Source organism: Pyrenophora tritici-repentis, chromosome 10, assembly GCF_003171515.1.
Source record: "Pyrenophora tritici-repentis strain M4 chromosome 10, whole genome shotgun sequence".
Taxonomy (NCBI): Eukaryota; Fungi; Ascomycota; class Dothideomycetes; order Pleosporales; family Pleosporaceae; genus Pyrenophora; species Pyrenophora tritici-repentis.
This window is the reverse complement of record NC_089399.1, coordinates 962802-990585: the sequence shown is the minus strand read 5'-3', so window position 1 is coordinate 990585 and position 27784 is coordinate 962802. Positions and strand designations below refer to the sequence as shown.

Below are 27784 nucleotides of genomic sequence, written 5' to 3'. Positions count from 1 at the left end.
TTCAGAATCACGCCAGTATACTGTTCGGTAGACTAGGCATAAGAATAGTAAACTTTTGTATTAAGATACCATCAAAAAGGCTCCGTCTGCCAGAAGTCAAGATTCGTCGGAGCAACCTGACCCAGGAACGTCTCATCAAACCCAAACCCATAAGAACCGATAAGATCATACATGTTATACTCATTTGTCGGATCCGCAGCAATCTGCTCCCCGCCTGATGTAACAGCACCCCCCTTGACATGCTGAAACACCTGTGCAGGCTCAGGCACTACCACAGCCGTAGCAGACGCCCCCGACGAAGACGAAGACGAAGGTGTCCCAGTAATATCAATCCTCTTCAACAAATCATCAATACCCTGAACAATATGCCGCGTAATATGTTTTTCATTCAAATCCCTTGCCACCTTTGCCAAGAACGACGACGACCGCCTCGACAACGACAACACCTGGTTAATATTGAAATTCAAGCCCAATCCCACAGGTTCCGTAGCCGCCCACTCTGGCGACTGGACCTGCGCAACACCGCCCCATGTTTGCGCCATCTTGAGTAGGAAAGTAACACTGAAGGCAACCATTGTGTGCGTGAAGATGGGGACGGCAGTCATGGCTTTGCGCAGGTCGGGCTCCTCGAAGATGAGGGTTAATGTGCTGGTGGCGGCGGAGATGGCAATGTTTGCGGCTTCCCGGCGGTCGTAGGATAGCGACTCCGACGTTGCTGCGCTGGGAGGTGGGAGGGCACGAAGGGCAAGTGAGTTTAGTTGGAAACGGGCGAAGTGGTAGTAGAGCACTACGCCTTTCGAGGGGTATGAGCCGATGGCGGGGCTATCGGCGGATCGTGTTTGCCAGCTTAGTCGCCATTGTTCAATGGCAAAGTTAAAGAGGCGGAGTTGTTGGAAATCAGGTTCGGTAAGGGGTTGCTCGGGGTCGCTCCCGTACACCATGTAGGCTTCTGTCAGGATCTTGAATAGCGTTACTTGGGCTCCGAGCCGGATATCGCCGGGCGTGGTTTTGGGGCTGTCGAGGAAGTGCTCGATGTTCTTGATGGCGATGTCGTCGTGGATGATGGATGGTCGGCCGTATGCGATGCTGAATTGGTGGTCACAGACGTACAGGGCATACCAGAGGCGGACGTTGTCGCGCTGGTCTTCGTGGCCGCGTGTTAGCTTTTGGTAGGACATGTGTATGTTCATTTCTACCGCATTTCGCACGGCGAGGCCCGCGAGTTTCCAGCTTAGGTTTGAGAGGTAAAATGCTGCGAGGGCTAAGGCGCGAATGTCGTCCAGATTGTGGGGGCGGGCCAGAAAGGTGCTGTAGACGAGGGATACAAACACATCGTAGCACTTTTGCAATGCTTCATCTCGCCCGGGTGTGTGTAGAGCTGAGATGGTTAAGACAGCGGCGGTCAGGAGCGTGGAGTGCCGCCGTGCTGCGGCGAGAGAGTCATATGGGAAAAGTACGCCAGCCCAGAGATAGAGTCGCAGGTCTTGCATATACCGCTTAAACAGGGCTTCTGCTTCTGCTAGTGACACAATACCTTGCGCAATGAAATCTTGCTCTACAGGGTTGGAGTTTGGTTTCCTTCGTGCACTACTACGGAGATTGCGAATTCGCGTGAGGTCGTACAAACTTCTCATCGGTGCGGTCACCAAGCCGGATTCTTCTCCAGATTCGCGCTCGACGGAGGTATCGCGCGTCATGTCCATGGGAGGCGGAACGACCAAAGTTGTATGTCCGTTATCAGACACGACATTTGGTGGACTAATGGTTGATGTTCGTGCTGAACGTGGTTGGGGTGATGGTTCTGGTTGAGAGCTGTCCTGCAGGCTGGGGAGCTTGTTGTGTTGGAGGAGACGCTCGACTGCTGAGCGCAACTGCTGTATTTCCGCAGTCGCATTTGCTTTCCAACTAGAGAATTGTCAGTTCTGACTGATAGTAAATGTGGAAAGGTAAACTTACGTGGCATCCTCGTCTAAAAGGCGTTGATTCAAGTTATACGGTACACATTCTGTTCCGCTCCTCAGACACTTTGCGCACTTGTTCTCATTATCCACGGGCTCGCACTTGATCTTATGTCTCTTGCATTCGGCGCCTAATTCCTAATTAGCAAAATTGCATCCCCATATATCGACACTGCGCGCGACTCACACGCTCGAATTCTTGGCGTGCGTGGTGCAGGCCGGCGACCGTCTTCATGGTCCGCATCATCGCTCGAACGCTTCAGTGGAGACATGTCCATGCCATTGGGTCCTCAGCGACCGTGGGAACCGTCGAAAAGGTCGCTTGATGACACGATCGAGCTTGGCTTACTAACGCCATGCTCGTGTTCGTAGCATGTTGAGATTTCGGTTTGGAGGCATGACCTCCAACCGCGGAGTCTCCGCGCTTCCACACATTCAGCCGTGAGCCGCGAAGTGGGGCCATCGTCATTTGACGACCCGTGTTCTGGCCCGCCATTACGTGCCACCGGCTGCCACCAGCGTCGTAATCGGGGATGTGTGTAATCTTCTCAACTCGTTCTAGCGGTGGGGAGATCATTCAGGAGTCCGGGGACCGTGACGCATCGAGCATGTCCTCTGTACTGAACTCATAGCTTTTATTATGACCTCGTACCAAAACGCATAAAAACCGTGAGAAAGACAACGCACTGTGAATACATATGGGAGTCCAAGTATGGAGATCAGTAGTTTCAGTGTGCAAGCAAAGTCCAGATGACTTTCATACAGGTATACATATGGAGTTCCTCTCTGTCCACGACTAGAGTGTGGGCGTCTTGTGATACAGTTGGGTAAACACTTCTGACAATGAACTCATTCAGATCTTTAGCGTACCGAATTTCTATTTAATCTCTCGAATACTGAGCTGGAGAGAAGGCTTTGGTGCTTCAATGTGGTCCCAATGAACTCCAGTAGTCTTGCCGATGCTATCGACCGTTTCACATTGCTTCTCGCTACCCGATTTGTCGTCGTCATTGTCCCAACACATATTGCTGGCGTCGCGTGGATACGTGGTATTGAGTTCATTGAGTTGTAGTTCAATGTCTCCATCGCTCTTCAAATGGGCCTTGGGGCGTCTCTGCCAACACGACATCACTTTTGGTGTGTCTTCGCGTGGTGGCGGACTCGTATCGAAGTAGGGGATGAAGCGGCTCTGTTTGTTAACATGAGATCAGCAAGAATTTCGTTTCTGAGATGACATGACTGCTTACCAAGATCCATTTGACTGTAGGCCCACAGGCAGCGATGACACCAAGGTTTGCTTCAACATTGGACAGTACACTCTGTACGTTGTAAGGGTCCTCGCCGTAGATTTTTGGTAGGTTCACTACCTCGACAAACTTATGTAGACGATAGCAGCCAATTCCAGTGGCTGCAAGTGGAAGTGAGAGAAAAATGATCACAGCCATCTTGTGTCTCAAGGGCATCCGCAGGTCGTGGAGAACCCACGCCGGTATGATTGCAACGAGGACATCAGTAGCAATGGTCACTGCGATAGTACCAAAAACGTAAGCTGCACGATCACCACAGCGACCAGGCGTATCCGAATGCCAGGATTTTTGGATTGGCCAACATATCAAGAGGCTTCCGAGGACAGCACTGATGATGAAAAGGATGTTCACAACGATCAGAGTCCAGAGACTCGCGATGATGAGGCGGTCCATACAACGGAGTTTCAGAAGCGTTATCAAGAACGATATCTTGACAAACCCGAGGATCGGGTTATAGGTAATGCCATTGGTATGCCGCCACTGAGGACCGGATTAAAAACGACTCGAGGCTGACGGAACGAGAGGATCGTGAAACTCACGACTCACAAAAGCGACGTCTTCCCTCTGAACGGCTCCTTTGGGGATATCTTCCGCATGATAGCCCGCATAAGACACCATGACGACTAGTTGGTTAGCTGGAACGACCATCCGAAAGTATTGGTACATACATTTCCACAGGGTAGCTGTGAGCACTAGTACAATAGCTTCCGCTATTATCAAAAGCATATCTTCTGTTAAGCTCATTAGTATATGCCCAGTATGGCCAAGACGTGGGATTTCTACCAATAGCATATTTGCGCTCTTTGATTCTTTGCCAAATTCGGATGGTCACAATCGTAAATGAGAGAAGAAAAGGAAAGATTATGAGAAAAATGTTAGCTGGTTGTAGACCAGTTCCTGCCATTGTGTGTGAACGCAGGTTTACAGAGCGGAGTAGTGTATTTTAATGGTCGCTTCGAAGCTCCTCTTCCCATCTTTAACTTTGTAACTTGCTTTACAACGCCGTAATACATCAACCCATGCCGTTATGCCGTGTGTACATATGTGATCACGACGGGAGATTGTCATTGGTCTCACTTGCCAATCATTTCTGTAGGAGTCAGCCGCTCGCCAGCTTACTGTGCCACTGGATCCTTCCATGAATGCAAGGATTTGACATCTCCACCAATATCCTGCTCGCAGTGAAAGCCTCGCAAGATATCATCTGCTGATGGCAGTAGCAGACTCACCGACTTGGAAGTTTCCAGTTGCTATTAACAGAGCGATCTACGAGGTACTATATCATCTCGTTGTTTACAATGTGCAGTATATAACTACCTTCTATAGTATTCTAAAAGGGGTTACGGCTCTTCTATTAGTGTGCAAAATTTTTGTTTTTTTTGTTTTTGAGCATTTTATTTGTATTAACAATAGTATCTAGGGATAGGTATTCCTAATACTAAGAACAACACAACAACGTGTAGTTATCTATGACCTATTAGTATTATAGTAGTCCTACACTTACGTTAGCGTACCCTGTCTACTATTACTATTAACTAAGCTAGCGGAAGCTTATTTTTATTAACTTTTTTTTGTAGTTTTGTCGGATTACAGATGTTAATCACGGGCCGCGTCGGTCCTACTGTGATGGATCAAACCTACGTGTTACGAACCTGTGGGAAGGGGCACGGCGGTTAAGTTAAGGAGCGTCGGCGGGATAGCTGACCCCTCCATATGTGACACGGGAACTTAATCACGTGACCTCCTCGGCTTGGCATGCACGAGGAAAAGTCTTGGCACACCCCTCGTACATACGCCACCGAGGAGTGCTCCTCGCGCGTCAGCCACCGAGGAATCCTCGGACTCCTCTGAGCGAGGACAGCGAGCACCATAGGTATATAGCATTAGGCAATGAGCTCCTATAGCTCATTGTGTTCAACTTCGAAATCTAAGGATTAGTACTTGATTCTCAACTCCCCGTATATTACATCGATCTACCAATCGTGCTATACACCCTCGTGTCCATCGCATCACTCTATCCCCGAGAACCAACCCAAGATCATCTTCGGACGACCTTCACACTACGATCCCTCACGCGATCACGTGCCATACAATCACGTGCCACGCTGGCAGTTGGCCCGTGCGAGGAATAATAAAGTTCCCCTCGTACTTGTATATAGATCTGTACACACAATCTCACTTATTAGAGGCATCCTAACTATTGCAGTGTACTAGTGCCTTTACACTACTTTGGTCTGACTCGTACTAACCCCGCGTATATCTTCATAGCAACCTAGAGATAGAACAATCAATCAACAGTCACCGAACAGAATGCATTCCTAGTTACGTTATTTCCTTTTCGAACTTAGTGCAAAGCCCTACCAACAAGTTTATTTAAAAAAACATTATTGCAGAGTACTAGAAAACATAGTATTCCAAAAGACGGTCAGAGCACTCACTGTCACGATACTCCAGCTGGGTCATACTTTGGTAGGCCTCAGGGACCCCTTCGGAGACCCATCGGCCCGAGCCAGCCACAGTCACGTGCCATAGTCGTATATAGCATCTCACTGAATCCTTGATTGCTCCTCAAGGATTCGTCTTAATACAAGCCTATACCTACATCTCAGTGCCTGTTCGAATACTCCTTACACTCACGCTCAACATAGCTTGGGGAGGATAATCGTTACTTAAATCGGAAAGCCCCGTCTCGGAACCGGCGGCCACCACTCCACTCATGACTTCTCGGTTACGGCGTCCCCTTACGGCTGCTTCCCTTCCATATATGTTTCCTAATGCCGGAGGCACAACTTGATACTATTTGAAGCAGAATGAGCACAATCTCGATTTGAATTGAATTGAGAAACACCATTAAAAATTTCTTACCTGCTCTCATGACTGGGATCCTATTTCTCCGTCGTCCGTAGAAGCATTGCACGTCTCCCAACACAGAGCTCGCCAAGGCCGGATCGATCCTGCAAGGGGGAGCGGTAAAGTTGATCCAGAAGGACTGAAATGTCTTGGGAGCGTCGCTAGGAACAACCAGCGGTAGATGAGAGGTATCTGAGGCGAGGCGGCAAGGCTAAGACCCTGCGCCAAGGCACTAACTTAGCGCCCGCAGCGGCGGGAGCGGAGACGGGTGAATTCGTGCTACTGTAGCTCTTCTCGACTCCACCAATACCAACTCTACAAATAAAACAGGCTTGGATGTGTCCACCCTTCTGTGCAGCATTATGAGCGAGCGTTTTATCGATACTTTTCAAGTCATGGTGAGAATGTAAAGGTCCGCCAGTACCGACTTCTGGAGACGGAAGCAGCGACCGAATTATGTCTTGGGAGCCGTGCTGCAATTCTACGGATTTCTCACATGCTGCCAATTTACCAAACGCCAAGCTGACCGTCCTTCTGCGATGCCCAATGGATCCACTGTTCTGCAAGAGTAGTGTAAACGAAGAAAACCCATGACTGATTCGGTATCCATTCCTGGGCATGGAAAATATGATTGGTTTGATAAAAGTGCCGCGATGCTGACTATCTAAGCGGCAAACCAAGGACGGTATACAGAGCAAATCCTTCCATGCCTAAGCCAGTAGACGACTCTTCTATCGTTCCGACCGTTGTCTTCCTTCTGCAGTCCCTGCGCAAGACTACGGACATAGCCTCATAAACCCTTCCTTGTGGAGCAGAACGACAGTGAAGATAGGGGACTTTAGCGGTTTCTAGAGCATCAGTACACGAATCATGAGCCTGGATTATAGACATAAAGCCTTGGTTACACTACCGACCGGCTAAAGATGTGAGATAAAACGTCCAGTCGCCCATTACTTGGAATTGTTCATTTCATCAACCTTTTACCTCCGTATCAGCCTCGACATGGCTTCTTTACAGCGGGTAGCTGTTTGTCTGTTCTTCGCTCTTTTACCGGTTGTTGTTACTCGTGCCTCCTCAATCGAGCCTGCCGCAACTTCCGTTCCGACGACAATCGCAGCAGGAGCGCCACTACAAGAAGCGGAGACTCTGCAGTTGACGGATGCAGTGGTCGAGCGGTTAGCAGCAGATGCAGCTACATCCGAGTACGCCGAATACTTTGCATTCGACGACAGCGATGTTGCTAGCAAAGCGCGGATGCGACGCGCTGCTTCTGCACCATGCAAAACATACCCTGGAGACTCAGCATGGCCTAAGGATGCGATATGGAGGGTTTTCGACGCCCTCTTGGGTGGAGCTCTGATCCCGACGAAACCTGTTGGAGCCCCGTGCTACGACACAAAATGGGGCAAGAAGGATAGTGTAAAGTGTGCGGACATCGTTAGTAACTTCACAAGTCCTTGGTTCCACGAAGACGATCCGACCTCCAGTAAGGGCTACCTTTTACGAAACTTGCTTGAGATATGTACTGACGTCGTGTCTAGACATGTGGCCTATTTACCAAGGCAGGACTTGTATGCCGAAAAACGACACCACCGGTCTGACTTGCACGATGGGCGCATATCCCGAGTACGCAGTCAAAGTGACGAGCGTGGCACAAATCCAACTTGCTATCAACTTTGTGCGAGCTACCAACATCCGTCTCGTTATCAAGAATACTGGCCATTGCTATCTTGGAAAGTCAACTGGTAGTGGAGCATTGAGCTTGTGGATGCACAACATGGAGCAGATAGACTTCCTTCCCAATTACGAAGGCCCTGGCTACTCTGGACCAGCGTTGAAGGTCGCCGCAGGTGTCAGAACGAGGCAGGTGTATGAGGCAGCAGACAAGAACGGTGTCACCGTCTTGGGCGCTATCGCTTCTGTAAGAGACATCTCCAGTCAGCATGACTATATGAATTTTTTTCTAACGCACGACAGAGTGTGGGATGGGCTGGAGGCATGATTACCGGCGGAGGCCAGAACCCACTAGCCGGTGTATATGGAATGTCAGCAGATCACGTTGTGGCATTCCAAGTTGTAAATGCCGACGGTCGTTTCATAACGGTCTCAGAAGATTCGAATGCTGACCTGTTCTGGGCGCTGCGAGGTGGCGGTGGCGGAACCTTTGCTGTCATCACGTCCGTTATTGTCCGAGCGCATCCTAAGATCAACGCCGTCACTTCGAGTTGGACCCTCGATGCTTCCAAGAACAGTGCTGAGGCTTTCTGGGTCGGTACTAGGAAGTTCTACGACCTTTTTCTTGAATGGGCAGATGCGGGAATCTACACCTTCTACTTCATGGGAAACAACCCCGCCTTATATCTTCAACTCGGATTCATATTCGCCGCAAACCACACCATGGAATCCTACACTGATCTTGTCAAGCCATTCTTCGACTATCTCGATGCGAACAATATCACACTTACGAAGCCCGATGCGCCCATCGCACATACGTCGTTCTACTCGGCCTACCAGGCAACGTGGGGAAAGATGAGTTTCGGTGTTGGTTCTGATGGATCAGTACCGGCGAACCGCATTGTTCCACGTCGTAACTTCAAAGAGAAGTACGAAGAGACCTTTGCACTCATCAAAGAGCACGTGTTAGCCGGTAAACACTTCCTCGGATACCATAAAGCGCCCAAGAAGTATGCGAACACGAACAACGCCGTCAATCCAGCTTGGCGTGAATGTGCCATGTTCTTTGTAACCTCATCTAATAGGTCGGCGGATCATTCTACACCAGAGGCCCTTGCTAAGGCCGATAAGGATTTCCAGGAGAACATCTTGCAGCCATGGCGCGATATAGCACCCGTTTCTGAGGGAGGTGGTAGCTATTTGAACGAGGCTAGTGTCATGGAAGCTGAATGGCAAGAGTCTTTTTACGGAGGGTATTACCCGAAGTTGAGCGAGATCAAGCGTAAGTGGGACCCAAATGATCTATTCTACGCAACAACTGCTGTAGGAAGCGAGAGATGGGTCGTTCAGGATGGTGAGCAGGGTATACAGACTCAGAACGGAAGGTTGTGCAGAGTTTAAGTCTACGACGGTCATGTATAGATGCTCAAGACCAACATTGCCTTATGATATGATATGGAACGCAAATGAGATGAATATTCACGCGCTTTCCCGTTGCTATTGTTGTGTGCATGTGCAAACGGAACACTAGCGATATATAGCTTGGCTCGGAGGACCCCTTGTAACACAACCTCTCTAGTACCAAGCGTATGTACCAACACGCCTAACTGCAGCTGACCCTCTTTTGTTTCGACCAGTCAGATGCAGGAATCCGCGCGTGTCCAGCCCCGTGAGCCATCACCGATTGCTACAAAGCGCACCACGATAGAGAGTGAAAGCGAGTGCGCACTAGAACCTCACCACTCACCGGTCCCCGTACACCTGGCTTCTTAGCTCTGTACAAACACTAGCTTTCCCTGACTTGTTAAGGCACCAACCTGGTGAAGTTCAACACCACTTTGTCAATTGTTTCTCGACGACATCATATTTTATAGAGCTTGCAGCGATGGGAAGTCACGATACACCGCCCTATTCGGGCCCCAACACGCCAGGATCACATACGTCAGGACCTGAGGAAGGCACGGTCGGCATCGCAACTCCGAACAGCTTCACGGCTACGTCACCACAGCCAGTCAGCAAAGTTCGAGCGCCCTCATTCCTTATCCCCGAAAACTTGACGCAGGCAGTCGTGGAACAAAACCCTCAGCTCAAGCGCCTCCAACTAGATCTCTTGAATCTCACTAGCTTCAACGACAACTCGACACTTCATTGGCGCCCATCTTGGTTCAAACAAGACCCCTTCAACAAGAAATCCTGGACACTGCACAATCCGCCCGCGGTAGTGACTGAGAAGATCCCAAGCACACATTATGCAGCAAAAGAGTACTACACTCGCCGTATGAGACGTTCGGGTGACCGACAGCCACTTTACATTAAGGATTGGAGCCAGTGGAGACGTTACTGCGACATGTATGGCGTGCCGTACGATTTTCTATGTGAAGAGCAGATTGAACTCATGCGGCTGGGGCTACCAAAGAATGCGGACGGAGAGATAACATGTAAGCTCATGGATAATCGTGGTTTATCAATAGCTAATCTAAACATACAGCACCGCCGATCTCCCCGCTCTACCCAGAACCCCAACCTCTAGGCTGCGGTCGCTACATTCTGCACCCAGAAACCTACAGCACTCATCTACCACGCAAGTTCCATTCAGTCAATCATGACGCAGAAGAGCTTGCAAAGGTCGAAGCTGTTATCGTGCATTCTGATGGTGCGCTGAAAGTGGAGCCTAGAGAAAACATGTTTATACATGATAGCCAGTGGACGCATTACGATGGGTACGGTCAATATAGGGATGATGAGCTCTATTTCATGGATGATCGTGCGCCGAAGCAGCAGGGGCGAAGTAGGCGGTGGAGTTATCTGCCGTGGACCAATGAGCAAGCGGAGAGCTGTAGCCAGGTGGTCAAGTTGAAGGTGAATTTGAAGAGGAAGTTTGCGAATGATTCTGGAGCCCAGAATGATGCTGGTGGCGGAAATGAGGGAACTGAGCGAACAAAGTCACGGAGAATTCACAGAGGGGTTGGAGAGTTGAATTGAAGAAGGCAGACATGCTGAATTCATTGGAGCGTCTGGCGGAGCTTAGTACACGGGGAGAGTTTGATATGAGAAGCTTTGAATACAGCCTTTCGGTTTATCTTGCAATGACAGAGCAGTCCAAAAATCTGATTCACACCGCTATCAAGTGCACCTTCCTCTACATCACTCCCTAACAACCAAGAGCCCCCTATCATACAACCCCGTAACAAATCCCACACCCCTCCGCACATCCCTCGCAAACGTACTACTACTGCAAAACTCGTCCCCACTATTCCTATACAACGTCTTAAAACCACCCTCCTCGCTCCATTCCGCCGCCCAACTAGGCGCCATACACTCACAAGCCTTCCTCGCCTCTTCTGACCCCGACATATCGCAATTCGCCCTCGCCTTGCTTACCTTGACCAACTCCGGGGCAAACAGATGACCAGCCATGGTAAGCTTACCCGTTGAGTCAACGGCAAGATTATCCACGCCCGATGGCGCGCGTACAAAGGTAGCGAATTGCAGACTAGGAGTTTCAGCGTCCAGCGTGTAAAAGTAAAGACCTGGTTTGGACGATGATGCGACGGCTACGCTTGTCGTGTTAAGCATCGTGATACCGTTAGCAAAGGGGAGTCGAGCTAGAGTTTTCGTTCGTGACATATTGCGGATATCGGTGTATACAACGCTTCCACCAGGTACACCCGCAAATGTCTCAATGGTCGAGAGCAGAGGGGAAATCAGCGAGCTGATGAAGTGGTCGTTTGTCACTAGCAGCTTCCCGTCACCCAGGGAGTGGATGGAATTAGGCGTGTAGAGAAGCGGGTGCTTTACCGTCTGTACATGTGTTGCTACTGCGTCTTGGACTGAAACCTGGAAGACTTCGATGATGTTGCCGGAGTTGCGGGAGTGGTTGATGACATAGAGGGTTGATGTTGCGGCATCAAATTCTATGCCTAGGGGTTGGAAGTCTGATGCGTTGGCGTAGTTGGTTAGAGTGAGGGGTTTGAGGGATTGGGAGGGGGTTGAGTAATCGTAGATCCAGATGTGTGGGGGTTCTTTGCCGGCGACGGGCTGTACCAATGTGCCCTGTTCTATGTCAGCCCCCAATGACTATACTGTGTAATATTCTGGTGTTTGCATCGTGGGAAGATCTACCATAACAGTATTCCATTGATCCCGCTCGGGGTTGCAGCTCAAAAAGGCGATACCCATGTTTTCTTCCACGAGCACATCCTCGCAATTGCGCAATTCATCGCGGAACTTGACTTCATGGCTTCCAAAGCCGTTGAAGTTTTGTAATCTCCCAGGTCTATTCTCCAGCATTGCTGAGAGTGCTTGATATCTGTCGTATACCCATGGGGATAAAGCCGCAAGAGCAGCAAGAAACTGCGTCTCATGGTCAGTCGTTAGCCATCAGTTTCCATTAGCGAGCTACACTACGATGGGTCCTTTCGCCATTTTTGATGCAGTAATGTTGTAACTTGCAGGACTGCGTGATTAATGTGAGAAGAAAGATGGTGGCACTCGCGCGGTCACTTGAAGGTTGCCTACCCACTACTCGCTTATGGTAACATGCCCGTGCGCGTGACGCTCGGGTTCGCGTGACGCCCCGCCGAACACCGAAACACGAGATCAACCCCAACTTTAACGCACCACAACTTCACCAATATGGACCTAATTGAAGCTGCAATTGCAGCAATCGAATCGCGAGAGCTCGGAGCCGAAACCTCGTATACAAAAGTAGCTTCTAAGTACGGCGTGGCTCGATCAACGCTCAGCCGAAGACACCAAGGCTCTCAGCATATAAAAGAGATTAAGGATCTCAATCAACGCGCTCTTAACCCACAATAAGAAAGTGAGCTTGTTGTATATATAGAAGGCTTAACTAGACAAGGCCTTCCACCTACGAGAGAGATGATTAACAATTTTGCCTTTTAGGTAGCTTACCGGCAGCTCTCAGAAGCGTGGGTTACCCGCTTTATCAACCGCCACTCCATCCATCTCATCTCACGCTGGAGCACTGGAATTGACAGCGTACGCCACCAAGCTGACTTATAATATAAATACAAACTATACTTTGATCTTTTATACTAGAAGATTGAGGAGTATGAGATTGAGCAGAGCAACACATATAATATAGATGAGAAGGGCTTTATAATTGGTGTATTAGGTAGAACAAAGAGGGTGTTCTTTAAATAGACTTAGGTGAAGAAAGGAGTTAGAGCACCTATCCAAGATGGCAACAGGAAGTGGATAACGGTGCTGGCGTGCGTGTGTGCTGATGGATCAGCTCTTCCCCCTAGCCTCATCTACTAGGCTAAAAATAGAGCTATCAGAGATACATAGGTAGCCGATATTAGAGCAGGAGAGCACTTAGTTCATGTCACCTTAAATCCATCTAGATGGACTAAAAATGATATAGGACTATCATGGCTTAAGGATATATTTAATTGGTACACAAAGGAGAAGTGCCGCCGCTTATACAGATTACTCATCTTGGATGGCCATGGATCTCATCTCACTATAGATTTCATCGAATACTGCCATCAGAATCGAATACTCCTAGCCATCTTTCCTCCCCATTCAACTCATACGCTTCAACCCCTAGATGTAGTGATATTTAAGCCTCTCTCATCAGCTTACTTAGCTAAACTAGCTCATCATTAACAACACGCTCTTGGGCACTTAGCTATTAAGAAAGGAGACTTCTTCCCATTGTTTTAGGGTGCCTGAATCACCTCCTTTAAGAAAGAGACTATTATTAAGAGCTTTGAAGCCACTGGCATCTAGCCTATGAACGCCGACGTTATATTAAAGAGGTTCTCTAATACTCTAACACAGTTAGTTAGGGGCGAGAGCTCTTTATTACGCCTCTCTCTAAGTGGTTAGATTCATATAGAACGGCTTATGCGCTTAGCTGTTGAAGATAGCAACAGTGACAAAGCAAAGTAGCTCTCTACTTCCCTTCACTATCTTTAAGTCTAAAATGAGCTCCTTTACTATAAAAACAAGGGTCTCAAAGCTGCTCTTAAGACTAAGAAGAAGAGGAAGAAGCACGGTAAAGCTCTCCTACTAGGGCAGTTAGGAGAGTATCATGGTGGCGCTGTTTTGTACTCTCCAAGGATAGTTCAGAGAGCACGTGATTGAGCAGCAGTAATACAGCGAGAGGAGGAGGAGGAGGAGGAGGAGCACCTTTAAAAGCTTCAGCGTAAGAAGCAGAGAGATAATGCTAAGCATCTTAAATAGTTACAGATGGAGGAGAAGCGTGAGGAGCGAGAGAGAGCTAAGGTGGTGAGGGAAAAGGAGAGAGCTGAGAAGGCTAAGAGACTTGCTTACGCTTGGTGTGAGAAACAGTAATAGAGAGATGCTGCAAACGCTACAAAAGCTCTATTGTTATCCTAAAGAGGTAAGAGGCTAGCCTCAAAGAAACCTACTCTAAAAAAACGTAGTAGGCAGCGTGTTATAGCTGCTATAAGTGGTAATACTGCTGCACTAGAGCTATCGCTGTCCCTAACTAAAACTACCTCACGTAGGCGAACGTTCACCTCCTAAATAAATTTAGATAGTACAAATTGATCGTAAACATCTGTTTACTACTCCACTACAAAATCTTATAATACTACCTGTTGTGGGTGGCTCAACAACCTCATGTTTGCTATGGTTATGATGTTGTTCGCCGGAGCGTCACGCGCACGGGCATGTTAAGGCCGTAGCCAACCTTGCCGCCCATATCCTCCGAGGCGGGAATTCGTCAGCAATTCCATATCCACATCATGTAATCATCGGTGATAGGCAGCAAGCAGCTCAACGTGTTCTGGATTCCAGAACAACACAGTTGTCCTGGGCGGTGATAGGGCGAAGGCCTGGGGTGGAAACGCACGGAAACCTAAACGTGGTGAGACCTAGAATATCTAGGACCCTGAGACATGCCACTAAGCTCTCTAAGCTCTCTACCTAATCCTAAGAGACATGGTTAATCACATATGACGTGTCTGTTGTTTGGAGTATCACCGAGGATGGAGGAAAAGATGAGCCGTACACCGACTGTGCAGTAGCTGAATGAGTTGCGTCCGGCTCAATTCCTCTTGCACCGCTAGTACTAGAAAGATTCCGGAGTATTAGAAGTCTTGATTGTTCTATAGCTTCCCATGTAGATTCTGCGCTTTGTGCCGAATTTGGTCTAGCCTGTCGGCTCATCATACCTCGGCTCGGGCTAGTTGCCGGCTCGACCACCAAATCCAAGGTACATATGCAGTATGCTTTCCGACTCGCATAGAAGACTTTTTTTAGGGATCGTCTCTACAAGAGCAAATTCCTAAACAAGACGATCGTTTTTTTCAATTTCACCGTTGTCTTGCCGCACCCATAGCGCAAGCTCCACCCCGCTCTTGTACAGGTCGATACCAATCAACTTTAGGGCTTCGACAGTCCAGTCAGAGGGTTTTCGATACGTCTCAACGGTGAAATAGTGGCAGTGGGGAAGGCCTGTCATCAGCTGGCCAAACACATTGCGGCGCTCTGATGCTGTATACGCGGCCACGACACGGCGAAGGAACCCGAGATTGACATTGGTGATAGTAAAGTGCTCCAGGCATTGTGGAAGTACTGTTACTGGAAGCTTGAGAAGCTCGTCGCAAGCATTCTCCGCGAACGAATGGACTAACATTCCAATATCCATGGTAAGGTGGTTGAGATTCAAAATCTCGTTCAGAGCTCCCGCGGATACCTCGAGGTCCCTAGGCCTTTCCCTGGCGTACCAAAAATATCCCGGCAAATCCCAGGAGATAGACACTTGAAGCATTTTCAGCTTGGGAGGGGACTTACCCAAAAAGCGACCGAAGTTAGACCAGTTCATTCTGATACCCCTGTACCATCTGGTATGTGACAAACCAAGCTTGGTGAGTCGTAGGATCTCCAGGTTTCGGAAATATACTGAACCAAACATGTCTAGAAAATCCATAGTATCCGAGTTACACTCATTCATTTCGAATACACGTAGCATCGGTGTAAACCCAGGGTGCATCGCCGTGATGTATGTGAAAGTGGGTACACTTATCAGCCATTTCAGCGACGGGTGATACAGATTCTCCTTCAAAACCGGATATTCGATCCAAGTCATATTCAAGCCGTGCAGGCTGCAAGTATCTGCCTTGACTGGCATCGGTATCCATGAAAAAGCGGGTGCAGGTTCGATCCAGTGATCTCTTCTTTCAAACTTTGAAGACCATGAAACAAGATTCTTCAACTTGCAAAACGGGTAGGAATTCCGGCTAGCAACCTCTTCAGCCGTTCGGTAATATTGAAGGAGTGTGGATACCAGACTACCGTTGTTTTCTCTCCGTGCTTGCACCTGGATATCTTCAAGATTTGTCGCGAGGGTCAAGATGAGGGCGAGCGTGTGGTTGATCATGTTCGTAGCTTTACCCATGTGAAGTAACCAAGAATACGCGACTAATTCAGGGTGAAGGTTAGGTCAGGCAGTTCCGATGATTTGCTGCATCTTAGGTAGAAGAGCCCGAGATTTCTCGCGCACCACTAGCCGCTGACGCTCTCGTTGCTCCGTCTCTTGGAACATCTGTTCATTACTGAACTCATGTTCAGGTATGATTGATGGTGCAAGATGGAAACTCTTGATATATCTCGCCAAATCTTGTCGCTTCAGTAGGGTCAGCATCAGCAGTTCCATCTGCTCATGTTCGTCGATCGTGAAGCGTAATTTGCTATAGAGGTAAGGCTCTGCGAGACCGCGCCAATATTTGGATACAGAGCAGAGGGTAAGCTGAGATTCAAAGTCGCAGTACTCTACGATGTGAACGTCAAGCTCGTAGAGAGCCTTGCTAGAGACATTTTCGGTGGTGCAAATGTGTAGAATCGAAATATCTATTAGCGAACAGGGCGAGCATGAAGAAGGAGCGGGGGAGTGATAGCGCAAGTACTTATACAGTGTGCCGCGAGGGACAGGGCTAAAGCGTGTCCCAGAGTAGTTTAGTGGAGTACTTTCCCATGGGACTGCCGAATGACTGTCCGGTCGCCTTCCTTCCAATGATCCTGACTCTATCGTACTTGCCTTCTCGACAGGGACTCAACATGCACACTGATCGTAAATCTCAGTATTACAGTAATAACCCAAAGGTCCAGTTAAGGTATCATTTTCTATTGAATTGCTTTTATGCCATGTGCCATGGATGTACAGGAGAGGAAATTCTATCATATCCTCCACAGTACTACGGTACCCATACTTGGCGTACCAAACCGAACAACTATCGATTACATAATCTCTACCGAGGCTTTTCGGTCTTACTTTCTCTAGGAGATATAATGGAAAACAGGAACGCTGTGATGCTTTATTAAAAAAAGATACTGAGGATAATCGTCGACAACAAGGCTACCGGAGCCGTGAAGATGCAGTCTACCAAAGCAACAAGTGCGCTTTGAAACAAGTATGGAGGGGCGGATAGGAGTTCGTAAATACGTAGCGAATAGCGCAAAAGGTCTTAAACCCTAACAGCAAGCTTCCATTTCGCCATGTGCATACGAGCCACCAAGTAGATGCTTGCTCCAGACAGGAGGATGACACCTGCAAAGACGTTCAGGCCCCAGAACTCGCCCTTGTTCTTGATGATGATTTGGCCGGCAACTGGGTTACCGATCAGACCCGCAAACGACATGGTGGCGAAGATGACTCCAACGCGTGTGCCAATCTGCTCAACCTTGGAGATGGAAGCGATCTGGGCGGGCAGAAGGGAAACCCAAGCGCCGGATGTGAAACCGTAGAAGCCAGCGAAGGCAATGTAGGCTGCGTTGTTGGAGGCGGTGATGCCGAGACTGAGGACTAGGATGCCGGATACAAAGGACCAGAAGGCTTGCATGTTGAACTTTCCGACCTTGTCTGCAAGAGCACCGGGGATGACACGACCGAAAATACTGAGGATGGTTAGCATATGTACTGTGCATGAAGGCATAATCGAGGAAATGCTTACCTGGCGGCGTTGAGAACAGCCAAGAGATAGCCAGCCAAGCGATTAGACATTCCGTCCGACATGGCTTGTACCTCAATGAAGTTTATGGGAATGAAAATGCCCATGAAGAACATGAAGGACCCAGCAGTGAGGAGGACGAAGCGAGTGTCCTTGTAGGGCTCCAAGAATACGCTCAACTCGAACGCTCTCGGTGTCGGGGCAAGCCGAGATTTGACAGTGAAGATAGCGATGATCATCATGCCTAGGATGAGGAAGGCAATCGCCCTCATTGTCCAGCCATAGCCAACCTTTGGGATCAAGTGCGATGCCATGATAGGGAAGATAATACCGCCCAAACCACTTCCAGCAGCCATAGCGCCGTATGCCAGACCTCTCTTCTTGAAGAACCATGTGGGGAGGGTGCTTGTGCCTGCCTGGAAAATACAATTGAGGCCCAGGGGACTGCAGATGCCTTGAGCGAGAACGAATTGCCAGTATTCGGTGCAGAGACTGGTCATCATGAGGCCGAATACGTGGAAGAAGGTACCGACAAACAAGAGATACTTGGGGCCGTGGTTGTCGTAGACGAAACCGACGATGGGTCCAGGTAAGAACATGACGAAAAGTTCGAGCGAGGAAATCCAGGCGATGGTTGAAGGCGTGTATTCTCGGAGTTGGTTTCGCTGGTAGTAGCTCTGGAATACACCAACGGCGTTGAGCCACCCAAAAGAGCAAAAGAGACAGCAGAAGGCGCCAAGAAGACAAAGATATGCATCTCTTCCGCCGTCAGGGTACTGGCTTGGGTCGAAAGGGCTCACAGCTGTAGGCGCAGCCGTATCAAGATGCTTGTCGTCCATGGATGCAATTGGCTGTTCAACATCGGTGTGTGGTATTTGGTCGTCCTTCTCGTGCATGGACACTGTTGAGCTTGCCGGTTGCGACATGGTGAAAGACGGATGTTGTCAGGACAAGATTTGGAGTTGTATGAGTGTCTGAGTAACCAAAGCCAAGGGGACAGCTCTCTTATTTAAGCAGACAGTCTGTGGGCTTGATTTACCAAGAAGTGCATGATGCTCTCTTTGATAACACACTAGTGCTTGCACATGCGGCGTAGGACTGGGTTGGGTCGGCCTGATTGAACACCGAACAGGGGTCTCGACTACATCCTTCCGAAATCTTCGCGCGCGTCGGGGCGCGAGGAATCCGCCGACACGACGTCACTGCAGAGGTGTCCACTGGTGGAATATTTTAAAGTGGCCTCGAACGCACAAAGGCCTGACACGGCCTTGAAAACAGAATAAAAAAGGTGCATCAAAAATGGGTCGGACAGGTCGGTTTTAGGTGTCGGGTGCCGCGCGAGTCGGGCATATCGGAGAAAGATCAAGATGGCGGTACGGAAGTCCGATACACAGGCTTAATGGTCCTGAATGATTGCTTGTCGTCAAGTTTCGGCTTGACTAGAAAAGGTGCCATGGTACCGGTGTGGAGATGTAGTCATGATACTATTGTTGCTCAGACGATTAGAGGTGGTTAGGGGTCTGAAAGTAGGGCCAAGCGGAGCTGAATGCCATCATCTTTGCTTAATGCTTAATAGCGAGCCGATGCCAGTCTGCTGCAACCAATACCCCGTGGGTGCACACCAACTATGCAAAATATGCTGCCTGAGGCAGGTTTGTTTCTTCTACCGGAACACAGATGATGGCGGCGGATGAGCAAACGAGGGACGATGAAGAAGCATGATTTGTCTACAAGTCGTCGCAGCGGCTTCGCACATTACAAAGGCCATGTTCCATGTTCCAGGTGGGTGGTTCACAGTACCGTACTGTAGGTGGTCGACGGTTGGGGCGTCTGACGGATAGGCGCAGGACATGTTCGCTTGATTGGGCCGCCGACGCACAGACTTGATTCGCGTGCTTTCCATTTTGCCATCCGAATGAGTTTGGTTCCCATCTTGCTTGCACGCGCACAAACAACCGCTCTCCCATTGCCTTTGACCATAGCCAGACAAATTCATCTCTCTCTCATCCCCGCGAGAGCTTCGTATATACGGCCATTTGTCCGATTCGGCGCCATCTATCCTCGTCCCACAGCGAAACCTCAATTCCGCACGCATTTCCCGCCCATCCTTCTCACCACGGCTCGGTAGGCGCGCTGCACCTTGCAACGACGCCCAAGTTTACTGACGCTGGGTTGCGAAATTAGCATCTAGACGCCCGTCTCTACCTTCACCTAACTCACCCCCCGCTATACGTCGCGCAGAGTCAAGGCAACTTGTCGCAGCTGTCGGTTTATAGTCGCTCTGCCCCCGCTCTCCAACCCACGCAAAATGGCATCTACCGAACCATCCGGCCCCGTCAACGGCAACTACGCGCCACAAGCGTATGAGAACAGCTACTCGACCGGCGCCTCCAACTTCACACCCTCGCAGCAACCAACCGCCAGCCAGCCCGCACAACAAGCAGCTGCCTCGGAGATCCCCAAGGATGAAGTCGGCTGGTACTTTGTCGAGCAGTACTACACCACTTTGAGCAAGAACCCCAACCAACTCTACGTAAGCCACACGCATGCCAATGGCTATCTCTGCGGACACGCGACTGATGCCAACTACAGCTTTTCTACAACAAGCGCTCTCAGTACGTCTCTGGTGTCGAGGAGGACAAGGTCAACGTCTGCCAAGGCCAGAAGGTATGTTGACACTTGCGAGCTACAGCCAAGCCATCTGACATGGGCATAGGCTATCAACGAGCGCATCAAGGAGTTGGACTTCAAAGACACCAAAGTCCGTGTCACCAACGTCGACTCGCAAGGCTCCGATGCCAACATCGTTATCCAAGTGATTGGTGAGATCTCCAACCAGGGCCAGCCGCACAAGCGCTTTGTCCAGACCTTCGTTCTGGCTGAGCAGACCAATGGTTACTTTGTCCTCAATGATATCTTCCGTTACCTTGCCGAGGAGCCCGAGCAGGACGACGAGCAGCAGGAGCAGGCACAGCCTGCCAATGGCGTGACTGAGCCAGCTCCCACCGCCGCCGTCCCAGAGGATGCCGACCTTAACAAGAGCGATGAGGTGGCGACCAGCGAAGAGGACTTGAACAAGGTGGACGAGAAGCTGCAGGAGGCCGCGCAAGAGGAGCCTGCTGTTCCCGAGGTTGCGCCTGCTGCCCCGGCCCAGCAGGTACCTGAGGAGGTTGAACTGCCCGCAGCGGAAGAGGCACCTGCTGCTGTTGAAGAGAAGACGGTTGAGGAGCCCAAGGCCCCAGTTGAAGAGACCGTCGAGGCTGAGAAGCCTGCCGCGCCCACGCCTGCCCCGGCCGCACAGAAGGCTGCACCCGTTGCAATGCCTTCTGCCCCCCCGAAGCCCTCCGCGCCGCGAACATGGGCTAGCCTTGCCGCTTCTGCACACAAGGTCGCCACCCCAGTCGTCAATGCCCCCGCCTCCCAGCAAGCTCCCAGTCAGACCAAGGCTGCTGCCCCTGCTGCCGCCCCCACCCCCGCCGCAGCGGCCGCTCCCAGCCAAAGCTCAGCACCTGCCCGTGAACAGTCTCCCGCAACAAGCCAGGGTGAAGCTGCTGGCTGGCAAACAGCTACCGGGCACAAGAAAGAGCAATCTCGTGCCCAAAACGCTGGGCCGGCCGCCGATCCCGACCAGAAGCGTGCTTACATCAAGAACGTGTACAGCCAAGTCGAGGATGGTGCACTGAAGGCTGCTCTCTCCAAATTTGGCGAGGTCGAGTACCTTGACATCAGCCGGGGCAAGGTGAGTAACAGTTCCATCCTAACCATGATTTCACTAACAAGTTCCAGAACTGTGCCTTTGTCGACTTCAAGACACCCGCTGGCTTCCAGGCCGCAGTCGCCGCCAACCCGCACACGATCAACGGCATTGAGATCAAGGTCGAAGAACGCCGCACCAACCCTGGCCAGTTCAACCGTGGAGGCTTCGGTCGCGGCGGTGCTCCCCGTGGCCGTGGTGGTATGGGCCAGACACCCCGTGGAAACTTCCCACCGCGCGGTCGAGGCGGTCCCATGCGTGGGGGTCGCGGTGGCGCGCCTCAAGAGGCATAAAGGAAGAACAGCGCTTCCGTGACAGGCTTTTTTTTCTCCTATCCTTCTTCATTCACATTCATACCTTCCTGAGATGGAATCCGAATCCTTTTATGAACTTTGTTTGACTCGACGGCCTAACGACTGACGGCTTCAGCTATGTACTGTACTCGACCCCCTTTCAGCGCTTGTATAAAAGTCATTTCATTTCGAGGAAAAGTGTAGGCGCACGCGCGTTCGTCCTTGGGGTCTTGAGCCCTTGCATAGCGAGCGGTTTCATTTTTTGCATGTTTCCTTTCTGTCGTCGGGGGTGTTCCTTCAACTCCGTGTTCGAAATGTATTCCCTTGTGGGTGCGGAAATTTCTGGTCAGCTAATATATAGGGATGGCTATCTGATGGTTCGAGGGCGGATGTACGGACTGGGACGTTATGACATGTAGTGTAATGGGTTCCGGTGCTGGGGTCAGTATATGGATGGCATGAGCGACAAGATGATCAGACATGACTGAGCAAGATGATGGTGCCATGTTGTAGTATGAAAGCAGTACACAAGATGTGCACATATGTTTGCTTTACCAGACCTGGTCTGATGTGTGATGTCTATAGCGGGAGGTAGTCCCGATAACGTCAGTCAGCTGATAGTGCGACACGGGCCGGTGGCGTCTGATTCGAGAAGGGGTAATAGCACCCTGCATGCCGGCTGCATCAGCACCAGCCCAGCTTGGAGGCGTTGCATCTCTCATGCCGTCTCGTGCATACGTCTTGTTCATGTTCAGTATCTTGACGCTTGTCACCCGACATCAAGACACGAGCTCTCTGCTTTGCGCTCCACTCTCACAAAGGATCTTGCCAAACTAAGAGTAGCAGTAGGTAGCTCGTCGCGGGGCTAAGGCGGGGCCGTTACGCGCATCACCTCACGACTTGGGACTTGGGACTTGGGCCTCTATTGAGCCTGAGCAAGTCTCCCTCCCCCAAGTATCTTTGTCCTGCTCGCTTTGCGACACATGCCCCAAGATCATTTCCAGTCATGCGGCCGCAACTGGGCGGCGACGCCCTCACTCCGGCTGTTAAGCCACCATCTCGCAAGTCAAGCGTCGACCATGCCGTCGCCCCATGGAGCAATGTCCCCACTACCTTCGTCATGAAGCGCGCCGACGAGGTGGAACAGCCCATGACTCCTCCCCAAGCTGCGTCTTCGACGGCAAGGTACCAAGATGGGACATATGGAGTGCAGAGTCTCGCAGACACATTGGAGGCTGCCTTCGGTCCAGAGAGCACAGTACCTGCGAAGGAGCCAGTGAAGGCGAGCAAGACGGGAAACCACAGCGCAAGGAGTTCGGGGTCGGTTTCGCATACTTCGTCAACAAACTCGGTGCCACAACTGGATAAATTCCAGGCAGATGCGGCTCGGAAGCTGAAGAGGGGCTATTCTGCCCATGGCTCATCTACGCCCTTGAAGCTACCCGGTGCTGAGATACCCTCCCCACACCCCCTGTCTGCATTGTCTAGCACGCCCAGGTCAGCCTCCATAACATCACTCAAGCTGTCTGACGAAGAGTTTGCCATGGACGATGTCGCGAGCCAAGCCGTTTCCTCAGGTGGTGAGGATGAAGAGTCAGTAGAGATAGAACAGGCACCATCCAGCTTCCCACAGCTTGTAATGCCTGTGATGCAAATGCCAACGAGGAGGCCCTTTACGACGAGAGGTAAAGCCATGGGCAAGCTGAAAGTCATGGTTGCTGGCGAGACAGGTGTGCAATACCCCTGCCATATACAGAGGTTATACTAACAACATCCTGTAGGCCTTGGCAAGTCGTCTCTCATTCGTTCCATCGTCCAGGCCTGTGAAGACATTGTACACGTAGACCCGCTGTCACCCTCACCCTTAATCGCGCAATCACGACCACCAAAGTCCAGATCTCGAACAAGAAAGGCAGGACATGCAGGCACGACGCGCGTGACCGAAACCCATGCCAGCACGAAGCCTTACCCTCATTGGTGGGCTGATATCGAAGAGAGTCGTGTACTGAGAAGGAGAAAGAGCGGGACCGACACCGTCTTAGAGAGGAACATTTGCTTCGTAGACACTCCTGGGTACTGTCACGGACCAACGGAACAGGATGACATGAACTTGGTAGTGGACTATGTTGAGTCGCTATTATTCCAAACGTCTTCGGTAACGACACTGGAAGACAATGACGCCCTTGGAGTCGTCAGTGGTAGCGGCGGTGTCTTAGTAGACATTGTCATCTACTTACTACCACCCAGTATGTTATAGCACCGCTGTTTTGCTATCATACTAACATAAAACAGACAAGGATATCACAAAGGACATCGACTATATGCAGCGACTGTCATATCTCACCAATGTCATTCCAGTCATTGCCAAATCGGATACGCTGTCTGCACAGGAAGTTGTAGCATTGAAGACCTCAATCCTCGCTCGGCTCCAGACAACCGCTCTCAGGCCTTTCTTCTTTGGCGAGGCCATGGATGATGCGCTGCTCGCTGTGCAAGGTCTTCCCGTCGTCGGAATCTCAGCGTCTGGGGCATCAAGCGAGGCAGCTTCATACCCCTACACTACTCCCACTTATCCCTATGCCGTCTCTTCAACTTCTGGGCCAGACAATGATAACATGGATGCATCACTCCTCATGTCGCCCGACTACGTACAGCCTCTGCTTCCTTCTGAACTTGGAGCATTGGTACACAAGGTCTTTGACCCTGAGTCTATTGCCTGGCTTCGACATTCGGCAGCAAAGAAGTTCCTAGCCTGGCGGCGAAGGACAAGGCTGCCGGGCGATTCGGTCATTATGCAAGGTATAACGCACCCGCGTAGCCCAACCATGGCTTCTGTGGGCCTCAATGGAGCTACTATGAATAGTAAGGCCGAATCTCCTTCGTATCTGCACAAGCTAACTTTTCGCTCAGCGTCTCTCGCATCCTCGGTCTTCTCTGCCGCGTCACCATCAGGTGTTTTAGTGCCAGGGTCAGGATCGCCCTTTTACCCTTCCAACCTACAATCCCCACTCCTATCTTCTGCATCACTAGCCAATTCCGAGGCTCTCGAGCCGCCGGGCAGCTTTTCACTGGCGAAATACAACAAGTCCATGCAAGGCGATCAACGCTTCAGTGAAATTAGGATAGCAAGATGGGCAACAGATTTGCAACGCAGTCGACGCAACGAAAAAGACAGGTTTGAAGAATTACAGAGCAACGAACGAGCAAAGTGGCTGCTCGAACGCGTTGGAGAAGAGGTGTCGAGAGGTACAATTGTTGCATGTCCCGATGGAACTCCGAGAGCCGAATGGGCCGTAGTCAGGCACGGTGACGAGAAAGGTAGCAAAGTCGGTCAGCGGTATGCCAAAGCTGTCGGACTAGACTCGCGAGACCCCTTGGGTCTATGCGATTTTAGTGATGAAATAAGGCGGCGGAGCTTCGTGCTCGTCAAGGTATTGGGGGGTATGAGTGTGGTAGGTGCTGTCGTTGTGGCAGTCATCAGAGCTTGTGGTATCGAGACGGGATCACCACAGAACTGGTGGGCTTGGATCACTGGTACGGATTAGGTATGATACGATTCATGTACCCTGATCTGTGACCGGGAAAGCCAGAGGTATCAGATGAGAGAGTCAGTGATGGAAAGTGCCGGTGTAAAGGTGTTTGCTGTGGTTGCTCGGTATACCCATGCTATCTGAGCTTTGATGTTATTGAAGTAGTGGAATATTATATTGAATACATTTTACTGTCTGATATCTACACATTACTTCTATGAGGCTGGCTTTTACCCTATACGATTTAGGGAATCTATGACAAGTAGTGTGAGTTCCAGCTTGAGAATTACAATCGTCTGGGTATCGTGTCTTCAAAGAATCTTCAGACGGGAGCAGACGTGATGAGGCACGTTGTATGTGCCGCCCAAATCCTTCCAAAAGTCAATGATGTAACTCGACATATCGCAGCGTTTCAGAAGCTGAATACGTATACCTACGTACGCGAGGGGGGTCTGTTATGCTGACAGATCACACACATCCCTGACATGGACGGTGGATCTGAGATTAGCTACGGGTCCTACTTCCTAATCGTATGCTTACACCCCCGCAAGCTGGTGATGATGCGTATAGAGGGGTGGTGGACAGGGAAGAGTGATGCGGATTGATTCGGGAGAAAGGGGTTCCGGGTCCTTGCGTTGAATGTTGTTAAATCGCTCATTGTCGTGCGTGTTGGCGTGCCAGGGTGTTGGGCTGTGTTTGAGTAGTGATTGGGCTTGCGATTGCGAAGTTGGCATATGTCCCTTTGACTGGTACCAAATCGTCCTTTCAGCCCCAGATTGCACTCCTGGAACCTAGTATAATTTCAGCCAACTCACCTCTTTGTAGCTACCCTGGTATCCCCATCTTTTATTCGTCATTTACTTCCCACGAGCCTCAAACACCTCTTAGAGGTGAGGCGAGAGTCGGATTTGCTACGGCTCTCATACCCGAGTCCATGTGGGTAGTAAACCCACTCTCCATCCCCCCAAAAATACCTCACCTGGACGCGATGATGCGATCTCGATCACAGTCCCACTGTCACACGTCCTCTAGATCTGGCGTCCTTGACCCATTATGGTTATACAGCCCGCGCCCAGCGATGGAGCCCCTTCGCTTGTCGCACCCACCGCGGGGGTCAACAAGCCCAACCCACTGTTGCATTTTTCCCGGTCGACGCTAACACCAGGGTAGTGTTGCATGATTTTGTTGACGATGATGATGATGACAAACGACGGTCACGGTGGATGGAGATGAAGGGTGATGACGACCTGTACCGATGATGTGGGTAGGAAAGTATGAGAATCGGGAAATCATGGTGTGTAAGATTAATGTGGAACCGCCTTTCATCAAGCCAAGGCAAGCCTCCCTTTGCATGCATTTCACGCACACGCACACGCACCGTGCTTTCGGTGGGTTGTGTCTTGTAGATGATGCAGCCCATGGGGGGGCGGCAGCGCGGCAGCGCGGAAGCGCGGAACGGGCCTGGACGTCGAGTGGTGGCCTCGCCGGCCGCGCTGCCCACCCGCGTGTTGAGATGCGTTGCCGAGATCTAGGCGTCGAGTATTGAGACATGGGATGGTATGATAATCGATCTTACGCTAGTGGAACCCCTCGACCGCTTTATGTGGGGATTTGATCGATATCGCCCGCTGGCTTGGGGGCGCTGGCCATGTTGCACTTTTTTTGCACCACATGCGTGGATGCATATGCGTGATACGACAACATGCCATCTTCTTGTTCCGCTTGCCCTGTTGACGCAATGTACACTTCAGCCCTGTGGCTCACTGCTGTAGGGCTGTCTCATCGTGCTTTTTTGCCTGCTCGTCGCGGAGCTTTATTGTGTCATGGCAGTTTTTGCGGATTTGGGGGCCGGAGATGGTGGACCCCCCATTTCGGCTGTTCGATCAAAGTGTCTTCAGCCTGTTGTGTGACATATCGAGCCAAGGTTGACCCGAGGATCTGGTCACACGTGTAGCCGTACCCATAGCATGGTTGTGGTAACTGGTAGAAGACCGGCGCTTAGGGTCTTCCATGAGGATGGCGTGCTGTGCAGCTGTCGCGCTAAAAAAAAGGGGGGGGCGACAGCATGCGTTACTTGGCCTGCAGCCATGCTGTCGAATAAAGGGCTTATAGAGAATATGGTGATGTAACCTTGGCGAAAGTCTAGAGCCAACCAGGGATTCGGGAAAATGGAACTTTTGCTTCTTCTTGAGCCTCGTATGACGGTTGACATCAGTTGCCTAAGATGGTATTATGTACAAGGAGCAGAAAAAGAAATGTTGGGGTCCATGTCTCATGTGCCCTGTGTACCATTGCCTTGGGCTGGTTTAGCCACAACGACATCAGGATTCAAGACACGATTCGAGATTGCCGAGATGAAGCAACGCCCTGTTGCCATACTTTTTCTACGTTATTCAATAGCTATATCATGAATCGTGGGCTGCTACTAGAACAATTTCTGCCACTGAAATAACGTGGTGGAACGACGCCTTTTC

The 27784-nt window shown here is 50.5% G+C and overlaps 9 protein-coding genes across 9 annotated transcripts; 4 read left to right on the top strand and 5 right to left on the bottom strand.

Annotated features, from left to right (window-relative positions):
- Positions 1 to 71: 71 nt before the first annotated feature.
- On the bottom strand, positions 72 to 2230 carry PtrM4_042040 (fungal specific transcription factor; the record flags this gene model as incomplete). Its single annotated transcript, XM_066104437.1, has 3 exons — positions 72 to 1905; positions 1957 to 2089; positions 2146 to 2230. The coding sequence occupies 3 exons, from the start codon at positions 2228 to 2230 to the stop codon at positions 72 to 74; spliced, it is 2052 nt and encodes a 683-aa protein (XP_065959001.1).
- Positions 2231 to 2835: 605 nt separating this feature from the next.
- Positions 2836 to 3658, bottom strand: PtrM4_042030 (uncharacterized protein; the record flags this gene model as incomplete). Its single annotated transcript, XM_001937476.2, has 2 exons — positions 2836 to 3147; positions 3206 to 3658. 2 exons carry the CDS (start codon positions 3656 to 3658, stop codon positions 2836 to 2838), a joined length of 765 nt encoding a protein of 254 aa, XP_001937511.2.
- Positions 3659 to 7117: 3459 nt separating this feature from the next.
- PtrM4_042020 (GlcD, FAD-FMN-containing dehydrogenase) lies at positions 7118 to 9190 on the top strand (the record flags this gene model as incomplete). Its single annotated transcript, XM_001937478.1, has 3 exons — positions 7118 to 7601; positions 7657 to 8036; positions 8093 to 9190. The coding sequence occupies 3 exons, from the start codon at positions 7118 to 7120 to the stop codon at positions 9188 to 9190; spliced, it is 1962 nt and encodes a 653-aa protein (XP_001937513.1).
- Positions 9191 to 9674: 484 nt separating this feature from the next.
- On the top strand, positions 9675 to 10771 carry PtrM4_042010 (uncharacterized protein; the record flags this gene model as incomplete). Its single annotated transcript, XM_001937479.1, has 2 exons — positions 9675 to 10227; positions 10278 to 10771. 2 exons carry the CDS (start codon positions 9675 to 9677, stop codon positions 10769 to 10771), a joined length of 1047 nt encoding a protein of 348 aa, XP_001937514.1.
- Positions 10772 to 10933: 162 nt separating this feature from the next.
- PtrM4_042000 (uncharacterized protein) lies at positions 10934 to 12079 on the bottom strand (the record flags this gene model as incomplete). The annotated part of the gene is made up of 2 exons (XM_001937480.2): positions 10934 to 11842; positions 11912 to 12079. The coding sequence occupies 2 exons, from the start codon at positions 12077 to 12079 to the stop codon at positions 10934 to 10936; spliced, it is 1077 nt and encodes a 358-aa protein (XP_001937515.2).
- Positions 12080 to 15071: 2992 nt separating this feature from the next.
- PtrM4_041990 (uncharacterized protein) lies at positions 15072 to 16166 on the bottom strand (the record flags this gene model as incomplete). Its single annotated transcript, XM_001937481.1, has 1 exon — positions 15072 to 16166. The coding sequence occupies one exon, from the start codon at positions 16164 to 16166 to the stop codon at positions 15072 to 15074; it is 1095 nt and encodes a 364-aa protein (XP_001937516.1).
- A 1084-nt stretch (positions 16167 to 17250) lies between these two features.
- PtrM4_041980 (AraJ, Arabinose efflux permease) lies at positions 17251 to 18659 on the bottom strand (the record flags this gene model as incomplete). The annotated part of the gene is made up of 2 exons (XM_001937482.2): positions 17251 to 17680; positions 17737 to 18659. 2 exons carry the CDS (start codon positions 18657 to 18659, stop codon positions 17251 to 17253), a joined length of 1353 nt encoding a protein of 450 aa, XP_001937517.2.
- Positions 18660 to 20041: 1382 nt separating this feature from the next.
- PtrM4_041970 (uncharacterized protein) lies at positions 20042 to 20409 on the top strand (the record flags this gene model as incomplete). The annotated part of the gene is made up of 2 exons (XM_001937483.2): positions 20042 to 20266; positions 20326 to 20409. The coding sequence occupies 2 exons, from the start codon at positions 20042 to 20044 to the stop codon at positions 20407 to 20409; spliced, it is 309 nt and encodes a 102-aa protein (XP_001937518.2).
- Positions 20410 to 22786: 2377 nt separating this feature from the next.
- On the top strand, positions 22787 to 25325 carry PtrM4_041960 (CDC3, Septin family protein; the record flags this gene model as incomplete). Its single annotated transcript, XM_066104436.1, has 4 exons — positions 22787 to 23510; positions 23562 to 24026; positions 24073 to 24642; positions 24691 to 25325. 4 exons carry the CDS (start codon positions 22787 to 22789, stop codon positions 25323 to 25325), a joined length of 2394 nt encoding a protein of 797 aa, XP_065959000.1.
- Positions 25326 to 27784: the final 2459 nt, after the last annotated feature.